The 13,410-nt window shown below is 47.1% G+C and overlaps 1 protein-coding gene and 3 pseudogenes across 1 annotated transcript; all 4 read left to right on the top strand.

Annotated features, from left to right (window-relative positions):
* Positions 1-591: 591 nt before the first annotated feature.
* On the top strand, positions 592-1,269 carry LOC119193000 (annotated as a pseudogene).
* A 562-nt stretch (positions 1,270-1,831) lies between these two features.
* On the top strand, positions 1,832-2,629 carry LOC119193002 (annotated as a pseudogene).
* A 1,669-nt stretch (positions 2,630-4,298) lies between these two features.
* On the top strand, positions 4,299-5,447 carry LOC119192999 (histone H1E-like). The gene is given in 5 exon segments (XM_037446712.1): positions 4,299-4,567; positions 4,570-4,949; positions 4,952-5,087; positions 5,090-5,143; positions 5,146-5,447. Coding segments are annotated over 5 exon segments (1,023 nt in total). The 5' UTR covers positions 4,299-4,416.
* A 4,506-nt stretch (positions 5,448-9,953) lies between these two features.
* LOC119193003 lies at positions 9,954-10,721 on the top strand (annotated as a pseudogene).
* The last annotated feature ends 2,689 nt before the right edge of the window (positions 10,722-13,410 follow it).

Consider the following 13,410-nt stretch of genomic DNA (forward strand, 5'->3'; position numbering starts at 1 on the left):
TAGAGAGCACGTGGAGTTTTAAAATAAAATTTAATATGTGAGTAACAGGTACATATATACCTAGCTGAAATAAATATTAAAATATAGTTGTAATACACTACCCACTACCATTTTAATAAATTAAATAACACTATTTTTGGACCCAAAACATAATATATTATACAAAAATAAATAAACAAATAATATCACCTACACACAAGCATGAATAATAATAATAATTATATATAGAAGATTAAAAATTAAAAAGAAGAAAATATAAAATAAAAAATAATAATGCATTGACTACGAATTATGTATGTCCATTCATTATTTTCATAACATTATTATTATTATTATTATTTTATATTATATTAATTAATCTAAATATAAGATCTAAAGAGAGAAAAAAAAAATAAAAAATTATATAGTCTAAAGAAAAGGACGGAAGATGAACGATTACAGGCCACTGCGGCGTTTTGGTATAAAAGGCGCGCAGTGGTATGGTTTACATTCTTAATCAAAAATCTGAGCGTGAAGGTCTATCCATTTGTGAGTACGTTCTTTCGTTCGTTCCTTGTTTATATCAATGTTTGTTTGGTTGGTTGGTTGATCAACACAATGTCGCAAACTAAGCAAACAGCTGAAAATCAACCGGTGGCAAAGCGCCACGTAAGCAGCTGGCGACCAAGGCCGCCAGGAAGAGTGCTCCCGCAACAGGCGGGTGAAGAAACCTCACCGTTACAGGCCCGGCACTGTCGCTCTCCGTGAGATCCGTCGTTACGAAAAGTACGGAACTTCTGATTCGCAAATTACCGTTCCAGCGTTTGGTTCGTGAGATAGCGCAAGATTTCAAAACCGATCTGCGTTTCCAAAGTTCCGCCGTCGCGTAGCTGCAGGAGGCCAGCGAAGCTTACCTGGTCGGTCTTTTCGAAGACACGAACCTTTGCGCCATTCACGCCAAGCGTGTTACCATCATGCCAAAGGATATACAGTTGGCGCGCAGAATCAGAGGGAGAGCTTAAACGCCGCCGTTCGCTCTTGCAACCAACGTCGTCGTCGTCATCGTTGTAGAATAATAATAATAATAATAACAATAAATATTATTCAACACGACGGGTGTTTAAAATAATGTGCGCGCGTGCATCGCAGCTCGCTCCTCGCATATTATTAGAAACACATAATATCGCGAAACATTTATATTATTATATTTACAAATGAAGGCGAAATTGACGCACGCGTGATTCGCGCATCATGACTTTTAATCATTAAAAGGCCCTTTTCAGGGCCGCATATATTTCAAAATATAATTACAATTTGTTTCTTACATCGTCTACGAAACGAGACTCGGCAAGTAAACGACAGACTAAGTATATATTACCTTTATGGCATATTATATTCATAATAATATTACCGTACTCAACACTAAACACATAGATTTGTGTATATTGTTAATAAAATATTAATAATATTAACGCAACAAATTTAGGTTAGTTACCTTCTTAACTTTATAAAGAAAATAACATAATTACTGGTAATAATTATAATATCGATGAATCGATGAATTTTTTATATTTATAAAAATATATTTATTTATTTATTTTTTTTTTTTTTAAGAAGAAATTGAAGAGACTGCAAATTGCATCAACTCGGTAGCGGTAGGGGTTTTAGGATAACTTGCGGTGTCATTATTATATTGCCATCGTTTTCGCTGTCTCCGTGGGTTATTATAGCACCGTCGCGTTCCGCCTATCACAGCCGCGTGAGTAAGTTAGTATACCCCCAACCATTCTCCTCGCGCGCTTCCTCCCCTCCCCAACCCGCGCCGTCGTTTTCGTCGTACGTGGCGGTATAAAAACGGGCGCATGGAGTTCGAACGGAACATATTTCGTGCGGACTGTCTGCCGAACGGATCTAACACAACGTAACATAATCGAATCAAACTAAACCAAAACAACAACAATGACCGGTCGCGGCAAGGGAGGCAAAGGTCTTGGAAAGGAGGAGCGAAACGTCACAGGAAAGTTCTTCGTGACAACATCCAGGGTATCACGAAGCCTGCCATTCGCCGTTTGGCACGCAGAGGTGGAGTGAAGCGTATCTCCGGTTTGATATACGAAGAAACTCGCGGTGTGCTTAAAGTGTTCCTCGAGAACGTAATTCGTGACGCCGTCACGTACACAGAGCACGCCAAAGGAAAACTGTCACCGCTATGGACGTCGTGTACGCTCTGAAACGACAGGGACGCACGCTCTACGGTTTCGGCGGTTAAGTCTCTCATGATGAATGCGTAAATCGTCCGTCCGTCCGTCAGCCCGTTCGTTTCGTTCGTTCGATCGTACGTCGTCAGTCACTTGAGCGTGAGCGAATCTCGCTGTGTACGCGAAAATTGAACATGCGAATACCTATTGTAAGATCATAATCAATAAATACAACGACACAAATATTATATAATGCGTACAATGTGAAGGCCGCGCACAAAAAATAAAATAAAAACAACAACGACGACAACAACGGCGGCGGCGGCGGCGGCGACGACGACGACGACGACGACGACGACGACGACGACGAGGAGAACTAGGACGACGTTCTGCGCGCCATGTGACGACTGTAACACACCGAACTGACAAAAGGCCCTTTTCAGGGCCGCAAATTGTTCATTATAATTACATAATATAATCATATTATGTGTGTACCTAAGTTTCTAATCGATAAAATAATGAATTCTACTTCTTGTATTACTTCAAATATTAATACGTAGGTTGGTAATTTTAATGATAATTATTGATCATGTACTTCCAGCCGACTTGACGATATGTGTATATTCTTCGTGTGTGAGACACCCCCCCCCCCCTCTCCCCGAACGCTACGAGAAGGAAATGCATGACTTATGATACTTATGTTTCGCGTTGTATGTCGAAATTGAGCGAAAACAGAGTGAATAATAAAAAAATAAATAAACCTAAAACTAACAATTGAATAAAGACATTATTCATTATCACGCAAGTTATAATAGTAACTGATTTAGTTAGTTCTATTTTAAATAATATAAATAGATAGGTAAGCGATACGATAACTTCTACTATTTGTTCTTAATAATAATGACTGACTGACTTACTGACTCGACTAGTTCGCTTTATTATTATTAAGTAACCAAGTACCTATGTACCCAGGGGTAGGTACGCACCTACAGTGTGCACTGTACACTTAGTTAATGTACTCGTATGTGTATTTATTGTACGTATTGAACTAAACATAATAATATTGCGTTAGGTATATTATATATTATTACATTATAATATTATATAAAAATTGTAAATTATTAACGATACTCTGATCTGAATGTGTACTTATTTATGTATGTATGTATGATGTATGTGCGTTCGTGAGTGTTAGTGGTTCTCTAAAATTTATACTTAACGCACAGACACACAGACAGGCACAGACAGGCAGACAAATTATTTAAACATTCAATAATTCCGTCCATCATTGCTAAACAACGTAGGCCACCCCGATAGCCAGCCAGCCAGCCAGAGAGACAGCAAGCCGACCGACGCCACTAACTAATTAAATTATATTATATTATTATTATTCAATTATCAAAATCACACACACATTTTTTTTTTTTGTTTTTTGCTTCCACGCACTTCGCCTCGCGCCCGACTGCCCGACTGATGCTGCGCTCGCTGCTGATGCTGCTGCTGCTGCTCGTGGTGCCGCTGACGTGTGTGTGCGCGTTTGTGTGTGTTTTACCACCCTCTCATTTGTGTGTCGTTTTAATGTTAGGAAATGTTGATGAGCAATTATTATTGTTTCAATTATATAACGTTATACATTTAGCCATTTATTTGAATAACAATCAGCACTCCATTGTTTCGTATTTTAGAGATATATAACTTTTAAACATGACTACACGTGAACACGTTACCGAGTGGCGAAAATAAACAACTTTACTCAGATAACGGACGATCATATCGTGTATATATGTTTTGAGATAAATAAATCAGTTCATGGGGAATGAGGGCGCATAAACGTTTAATTGATGAATATATGAAAACAATGTTAAAATTCAATTTAAACAGACTGATGTTAGTGAAAAGTTCCAACTGTTCGTACGTGAAATCGTCTCGCGCCGCAAAGGCTCTCCTTACGGTATAGCCGCGTGTCAGCTAATGAAAATTTCTACCAACCTAGTGGCGACATCTGACGTCGTGTGAACTCTTTTGTATTGTATTTAAAAACAATTGCAGCATTTTAATATAATAATAATACTACTTACTACTACATACTTGTACTACTACTATTAATATTATTGTAAAATAATAATAATATTATTACTACTATAATAATTATTATTATTATTATCATCGTTGTGGTGGAGTGTATGTTGCGCGCGTATTGTTGTGCATAATTTGAGAAAAACAACCAAAAACAAAAAATATGGCAGACACAGCTGTTGCAACCGAAGCCCCAGCACCGGCAACCCCGGCAAAGAAACCTACCGCGAAGGCGGCCGCTGCAGGCGCTGCCGCAAAGAAGCCCAAAGCTAAACCTACACATCCGAAGACATCAGAAATGGTGAACAATGCTATAAAGAGCTGAAGGAACGAAGCGGATCATCGTTGCAGGCAATCAAGAAATACATCGCCGTCCAGTACAAAGTGGACGCTGAAAAATTGGCACCTTTCATTAGAAGATATTTGAAGAGCGCCGTCGAATCGGGCACACTTATACAAACGCAAAAGGCAAAGGGCGCTTCTGGATCTTTCAAACTTGAATCAAAATCTGCAGCGTCGAAAAATCAAAAATCAGCCGGCGGTGTCGGCGGCGGCAGCGGTGGCAGCGGTGGCAGCGGCGCAGGCGGTGGACCTGGAAGAAAAGCCGGATCGAAGGGCAACACTGCGAGCGGCGCTGCCGCGTCGGCCGGTGGTAAATCTAAGAAGGCGACAGCGGCGGCAGCAGGCAGCAGATCTAAAAAGCCGCGGCCGCTGCTGCCGCTGCAGGTGGTGGGGCGAACGCGTCGTCATCGTCCGCAACGTCGCCGGCTAAATCGAAATCTTCATCTTCCTCGGCCGCCGCCGCCGCGACGAGAGACAAGAAAGCCGCAGCTGCCAAAAGAAGCCGGCGACCGCAGCGAAGAAAGCTGCAGCACAGGGTAAGGCCAAAGCGCAGCCGCACCGAAGGCCAAGAAATCCGCCAAACCGCCAACCAAGAAACCTAAAGCTCCTAAGCCCAAGAAGGCGGCCGCCTCAGCCTCTGCAGGCAAGGCCTCCAAGCCGGCCGCCAAGAAAGCTTCAGCCGCCAAAAGTGAACGCGATATGCTCACAATGCACCTGCGTAAATTGCCATTGCCGTTGTCGTCGTCGCGTTCAAGTCACATTAATAACAACATCATCAACATCAACAAGTACAAATATGATTATTATTATTGTGACGGAACGCGAGGAAGCGCGCGCGTGTGCGATCCATGACGCACAAACATATACACATACAACAGCCCTTTTCAGGGCTAACAAATATTCAAATCCAATCTACGCACTTATTTATTATTATATAATATAATAAGTGTGAATTTTAACATTAAGTTTCTTAAGTTCGACAAGATGACGAAGTCTTTACATGCATACATACATACACATACATAATATGTATATGTATTATTATAATGTAATATACCTGACTGCATATCTACCTATCTATCTACCTACTCATTTTTTTTTTTTTTTTATTTTATTTATTGATTCGTTCAATTTGGTGGGACGTAAGAATTCCATTTTACGATGAATTCATACAATATACATACATATAGACATTGACATACAAATCGCACGAGTGGCCGAATTATATTATAATATTTTGGATTTTACTGAATAGCTATATATTATATAAGAAAAAAAATATGTGAGGAAAATACTTAATATAATCGCACCTAATATAATATATTATTATATTACAATATTATATTGTGTGTTGTATTGTGTGTACGTCATATTGTAAAATTCGAAGTTTCGTTTAGTTTTGTGGCCGTCACGGCATGACCGACAGCCGCGCGGCTTATTGGCTCGCCGCGCAAGCGGCGAACGATCGTGATTGGTCTATTTTAACGCGCTCGATCTCGCTCCCACCACTATTACGCGTAGTAAGTGCAGAATATAAACACCGGGGCCGCGTTAGTGTTTTTTTTTTTTTTTCTTAGACCGATCATGACGTACGCGTCCCCCGTATTCGCGCATATACCGCCTGCTCGACTTCAGCGTCTGCAGGTGTTACAAAACAAATTCCTCAGACGTGCACTCGATGCCCCGTGGTACGTTCGCAATCGCAACCTCCACGTGGACACCGATATGCCGACCATCAGGCACTTTATGCACATGGCCAGCAGACGCTATTTCGATAAGGCGGTCAATCACCCGAATCCGTTAATCCGACTAAATTCTAAATACACTCCATTTGACCGCGCCAAATGGAGAAGACCGCGTTCAGTCTTATCAGATCCAGAGGACGATATAACTCTGGCAATACGTAGAAAGCACGAGCTGCTTAAAAGCTCAAACACTCAACACGACCGCTGCTCCGTCCTCGCCGTCGAGGACCTCGCCGCGTCCCCCGTCCTCCCGACCCTTCTGATAATTCCGGCCCGGGCGCCGATGTAAACATGTTAGACGGTTAGGTCGTTTTTCGCTCCTTTCGCGTTTCCATAATCGCTGATGTCCCCAAAAACATCTTCTCTCAGTGGCCGTCCTGAGCCGAGGTCGTGACCCTTTAGAGGGTCGCCCTCAGCATGGTCACTTAAGGGCTCGCAGTGCCTAAAGCACGCACCCGCAAGACCGGTGTGTTTGTATAAGCCGGCCCTTGCCAGGCTAACAAACGTAAGACAGGATCAAAAAAAAAAAAAAAAAAAAAAGTTATTTTTTTCGCGATCATAAATTGGACGTCTTCCTCCTCCAGGAAACGTTCCTCAAACCCTCCCAACGCAGTCCCAAACTCCCCAATTTCAATCTCGTGCGAAACGATCGCACCGATGGCCCTAAAGGTGGCACTCTCATTTACTACAAAAGGTCCCTGCATTGCATACCTCTCGACCCCCGAAAGCCTGAGCAGCATTGAGGCTTCAGTGTGCAGGCTTTCTATGACAGGACACCCGCCGATCACTCTGATCTCGGCCTATCTCTCACCTAGTAAGGAGCTTCACTCCAACGAACTAATAACCCTACTCAGTATGGGGAGTCCGTCCTTCTGGCGGGCGACCTTAACGCCAAGAACACTCTCTGGAACTGCAACTCTACCAACGGTAGGGGTGCGGTACTCGAGAGCTGTCTTGACGAAATTGATATGAGCATTCTGGTTCCTTCTGAACCCACGCACTATAGTTTTATGAACGATAGCTACAGACCCGATATATTAGATATAGCACTCGTAAAGAACGTATGTCTCAACGTGTGTTCTCTGCGAGTGGTACATGAATTAGATTCAGACCACAGACCTGTGATCTTAGATTTAGCCCCTCATAACGGTCCCTCAGACACAGGTCCTAACGATCGGGTGAAAGTGTCGACGAATTGGCGGCTCTTGAGCACCAAACTCGCCGACACTTCATCTGATGTCCTCTCCTCTATTCCGCCCAACATCGTGACTCGCGAGGGAAACGACCGGCGCGATTCGCTCCTTCACCAACCATCTACACCACGTCTTGAGCGAAAGCTCCGAGAGGGTGCCCGAGACCGGCGACGGTCAAGGGCATCTTCCCGATGACGTGAGATGGGTGCTGAGGAGGCGAAACGCAGCACTAAAGGCCTGCGTGTCTGACCCTCCCCGGATCGACGGCGTCTCGCGCGTTACCTCCAACGTGAGGCCAGACGTCGCGTAAAGGACGCCGTCGATTCGAGGTGGGAGCAGCACTTGTCGGAAATCCAACCGACCCACACGGCCTTTTGGAAGCTGGTCCGCTCTTTCAAGAGAAAGGATGTGGCCTCTTTTCCTCCGCTCAATCGTCCGAATCAACGCCCCGCGTTTGACGACGACGAGAAAGCGGAATTATTAGCCTCCACCCTGCAGTCTCAATGCTCGCTCGAAACAACTCCCGTAGACCACGATCATCTTGTTGCGGTAGACTCTTTTGTCGAAAGTAGGAACGCGATCCCTTCGCCGCCTATTCCGCGACCGTTACAAACAATCGACCCGGATGTCGACGCGCCCCCGACCCCTCGCGCCGGTGACGATCAAAGAAGTCGTCACTCTGATCAAGGCACTAAATAGGCGAAAAGCCCCCGGGGCTGACGGTATCCCCACTAGGTTACTGAAAATGCTACCGGGGCATCTGGTCAAGATTCTTGCTGACATCCTCAATGCAGCATTCCAGAACTGCTACTTTCCTGAGGCCTGGAAAGAAGCAGTCGTGATAGGGATTCACAAGCCGGGTAAACCCGCGTCAGATCCGGCCTCTTATAGGCCCATTAGCCTCCTTAGTACGATAGGGAAACTTTATGAGCGGATCGTCCTCGACCGTCTCAAAATAGTAGCCAATTCTCACAATCTGCTCCCTCCGGAGCAGTTTGGTTTCCGTAATAGGCACAGTTGCGTGCATCAGATACTCCGCATCACGGAGCATGTCTACTCTAAATTCAAGTTAGGATTTTATACCGGTGCTCTCTTCTTCGATGTTGAGAAAGCATTCGACAAAGTGTGGCACAACGGCTTGCTGTACAAGCTGTACACTTATAACGTGCCCACACATCTCGTGCACATCATACGAGAATTTTTGTCGAATCGCGGTTTCAAATATCGCGTCGAGGGCACCCTCTCCTCTAGACATACCATCTCGGCCGGAGTCCCGCAAGGCTCCGCGCTATCACCCTTTCTCTTCTCGCTATATACTAGCGATATTCCTAAATTCAAAGACGCCCATCTGGCGCTATTCGCGGACGATACGGCGATCTACGCTTCACGTAGAGAGCCGGAACATGTGGTGCGCACTTTGCAGGCCGCCGCCGACCAGCTCGGCGAGTGGTTTCGCAAATGGCGCATCACTGTCAACCCTCCAGCCAAGCCATCCTATTCCATAGGATGCCTAAGAAAGAAGCGCCTAACGCTTCAGTTAGATTGTCTGGCCAGATCATCCCTTGGACCCGTAAGGTCAAATATCTAGGTGTGTATCTTGATCAGAGTTTGACCTTCGCCCCACACGTAAATGCGGTACGCGCGCGAGCCGCATTCGCGATGTGCCAGCTCCACTGGCTCTTAAACCGAAAAAGTAAGATGTCTATCCGCAACAAGATTAGGATCTTTACTACGTGCGTTAGACCGATCATGACGTACGCGTCCCCGTATTCGCGCATATACCGCCTGCTCGACTTAAGTGTCTGCAGGTGGTGCAAAACAAATTTCTCAGACGTGCACTCGGTGCCCCGTGGTACGTTCGCAATAGCAACCTCCACGTGGACACCGATATGCCGACCATCAGGCACTTTATGCACATGTCCAGCAGACGCTACTTCGATAAGGCGGTCAATCACCCGAACCCGTTAGTCCGATTAAATTCAAAATACACTCCATTCGACCGCGCGAAATGGAGAAGACCGCGTTCAGTTCTGTCAGATCCAGAGGACGATATAACTCTGGCAATACGTAGAAAGCACGAGCTGCTTAAAAGCTCAAACACTCTACACGACCGCTGCTCCGTCCTCGCCGTCGAGGACCTCGCCGCGTCCCCGTCCTCCCGACCCTTCTGATAATTCCGGCCCGGACGCCGATGTAACCATGTTAGATTGTTAGGTCGTTCCTTCGCACCTCTCGCGTTTCCACAAACGTTGATGTCCCCAAAACATCTCCTCTCAGTGGCCGTCCTGAGCCGAGGTCGTGACCCTTTAGAGGGTCGCCCTCAGCATGGTCACTTAAGGGCTCGCAGTGCCTAAAGCACGCACCCGCAAGACCGGTGTGTTTGTATAAGCCGGCCCTTGCCAGGCTAACAAACGTATGTCAGTACCAAAAAAAAAAAAAAAAAAAAAAAAAAAAAAGTTATTTTTTAACTATATCACTTTATTCGAGAGCGCATCGTAACGTATCGTATCGTATAGCAGTGTAATATAACATAATATTATATAGCACGTACATTTGCGTTCTATATTCTTTTCTTTTTTGTTTTTGATTTAAAAACAACAACACTACATCATGTCTGGACGTGGTAAAGGCGGCAAAGTCAAGGGAAGGTCAAGTCTCGTTCTAACCGTGCCGGACTGCAATTCCCCGTGGGACGTATACATAGACTGTTGCGTAATGGAAATTACGCGGAACGCGTTGGCGCCGGTGCACCTGTTTATCTAGCCGCCGTTATGGAGTACCTAGCCGCTGAAGTTCTAGAGTTGGCAGGAAACGCCGCTAGGGACAACAAGAAAACCAGAATCATACCTAGACATCTTCAATTGGCGATAAGAAACGACGAGGAGTTAAACAAACTTCTCTCCGGTGTGACCATCGCACAGGGCGGCGTGTTGCCGAACATTCAAGCGGTGCTGTTGCCCAAAAAGACCGAGAAGAAGGCTTAATTAATTAGTTAGTAATTAATTATACCTTTATAAAATACCTAAAACTGTAACACCGACGCTGCGTGGGCACGCGTTGCACGTCGCAAACCATGAGCGAGCGAGTGAGGCGCGCGCGCGCATACATAAAAAAAATTTAATAAATAAAGCGCGTGCGTGAGTTGTTAGGTAAATGGACAAAACAAAAGGCCCTTTTCAGGGCCGCAATATGATTCTTACTATCTACTATATACTCATTACTTACTTATACAATTGTATACGTAATGAGTGAGTAACAAATAATGTTTCGTTTCGACAATGAACGTTTAATTCTACAATATTATTAGTATTTGTTCACCTCTAATATACACTAGAATTGAGATTATGACACGATAAATAATATTTACCTTATCACTGACTCAATAATTAACCAACCAATCTACCTACCTACCTACCTACCTATCAATACTCGCCCAAACTCAGGGCGAGTTCGCAATGAACATATTCATGTATTATTAATTACCCGTTGAACGTTCTGCGCGCGAAAGTATTATATTTTTTAATACCAAAAATTTTATCGCGCACATTCCGCTCTGAGCATCCGCTTCGAACGGTCACTTTGGTTTTACCGAGTACCTGCTCGGTATGCCATTGTTCTATTCCGAGAATTCTACTCGGAACGACCGCAGCGTTCTCGCTGCCGCCAAGGACGACGGTAACAATAGGGGCATTGTCCTTTTGCTACCTGAGTCCGCTTACTGGAGTCCGGCCGAGTCCTTTTCAGGACAGGGTCTCACCCGAATTTCTGTTTCTACGGCAATTTTGCCCCTTCAGGGCTAGCTCGGTGGTAAACCTAACGGTGCTAACAAGCCGAGCTAGCGGTGACCCGGCCCGCGCTGCGCCCGCTCAGGGCTAAAGCGAAGCCGGACGGGTGCGGATAAGGAAGCTGTGGAGACACACCACAGTTTCCCCCGCATATCTCCTTCCCGACCCTACCTTTCCTTACATTCCATCCCGTGTAACGGTTGAGCGTGCGGACCCTAAAAGGCCCAATATCGTTTACGTTGCACGGATTGTTAGGAACCCTTTGCACATTAAGATTGGCAAAGGGGTACCAGCTTAGGGCACACCTAATTATAAGTACATCCCCTCGCCTATACCCGGCGGGAGGGTCAACACACACACAACCGCGCACACCCACCCGGGGACGTAAAATCACGCGTTTCTTGTCTTTTCGCGTCGCATTCCGCGCCGAACCAAATGTGATAGCCGCCTGGTTCTTGTGTGTTCTTCCCAGGCGGAACGCATCGGGTCCCGAACACACTCGCGGCCCCCAACAAACCCATTATCCCGCTAGTATCCAGTGGTTTGGCATCGACCGTATAATGGCCGACTCCAGACCAATGGAGACTGACAAAGGCACTGAAAGGAGGCACTCAACTCAAAAAAGAGATGATGCGCTCCTTTTGGTACTACTAAAAACGGACGACGAGTTCCGCGGCGCCGTCCTTTCTCCTGAGCTCCGCGGGGTGCCGATCGCTTCGGGGCCGGCCGAGCCCTCGGTCGCACCGAGTGCACCCGGGGCGCGTCCGGCGCCGTCGCGCCCGCCGCCCCATGGACTCAGACCGGGCTCGCCCCAACTCCAATACGCGGCGTCGAAGCGCCCTGTCTCGTCCTCCTCCGACCCCACGCAGTCGGAAGTCGCGTTGTCGGACCCCGACGACGACGGCTTCACGACGGTGAGGCACGGTAGGAGGAAAGCGAAGAGCTCCGACGCCTCTGCGCCTCCGCGCCCCGCCCTCTGCGCGCAGTCCTCGAAACCCGCGCCTTCAGCGCGTCCCGCGGCCTCTAAGCCCGCCAATTCGGCGGCGTCGGCAACGTCGTCGCCACCCAGGGGCCTAAAACCCCCGCGTGTGAACCTGCAACTCCCTGCAGGTATCGCAATCAATGACTTTTTCGATGAGTTGGGTCGCCAACACATCGCCATCTCCCCGAACAGCTGGAACGGGCTCAACAGCTGTTGTCCTACAACCCGCTTCGATCGCGGACCACAGGTCAATGACCACTTATTTTGATAGGATGAAGTATCACTACTTCACCTACGCGCTCCCCGGACGAGCGCCGGTATAGATACGTTATTCGCGGCATCCCGCTGCAAATGTCGACCGATGAGGTCAAACAAGGCCTACAGGCAAAGGGCATCACCGCCCTAGAAGTGCACCGCATGCACAGCCAATCACGCGTGACGAAACCAGGCATCCAATTCGACATGGTGCTGGTAGTACTCAAAACCCCCGACGATGTTAGGGCTCTCTATGAGATCCGCGACATCTCAGGGCTCGGTGGCTTCACCATCGAGTCCCCTCACAAGAAAGGCAACGTAGGGCAGTGTCACAACTGCCAAAAGTACGGCCACAATTCACGTGGTTGCAGGCTCCCCGCTAGGTGCGTAAAGTGCCTCGGTGACACGGCACGCCAGAGTGCCCGCGACAGGACCGCACCCTGTGCACGGAGCCGCCTTCGTGCACAAACTGCGACAGTCTGGCCGCAGCCAGCTACCGTGGTGCCCCGGGCACCCAAAAATCTACAGTAAGGCTTTCCAAGCCAAGCAGGCCCTTAAGGCGCAAAAGGCCCCTCAGGCCGAAAATTCATTTGGCCCCTGCCCGGTGAGTAATCCGTGGTTTCCCACCACGGTACCCACCACCACGCGTTCCCCAGGCCCAGGCGGAGTTTCTCCCGGAGTCTCTCCCGCCCCCGGCCAAAACATCTGCGACCTCCGCCCAGCTGGTCGTCCCTCAGCCCCTCCGGCTCCCAAAGCCGCCCCTCGCAGGCGGCCCAGTCCACTTCCGACCCGAAAGAAATGGCGGCGACGTACTCGGCGCCGATCGACTCACGCGATCTGCTCACCAGAGATCCC

The sequence above is a fragment of the Manduca sexta genome, unplaced genomic scaffold (assembly GCF_014839805.1).
Source record: "Manduca sexta isolate Smith_Timp_Sample1 unplaced genomic scaffold, JHU_Msex_v1.0 HiC_scaffold_3493, whole genome shotgun sequence".
NCBI lineage: Eukaryota > Metazoa > Arthropoda > Insecta > Lepidoptera > Sphingidae > Manduca > Manduca sexta.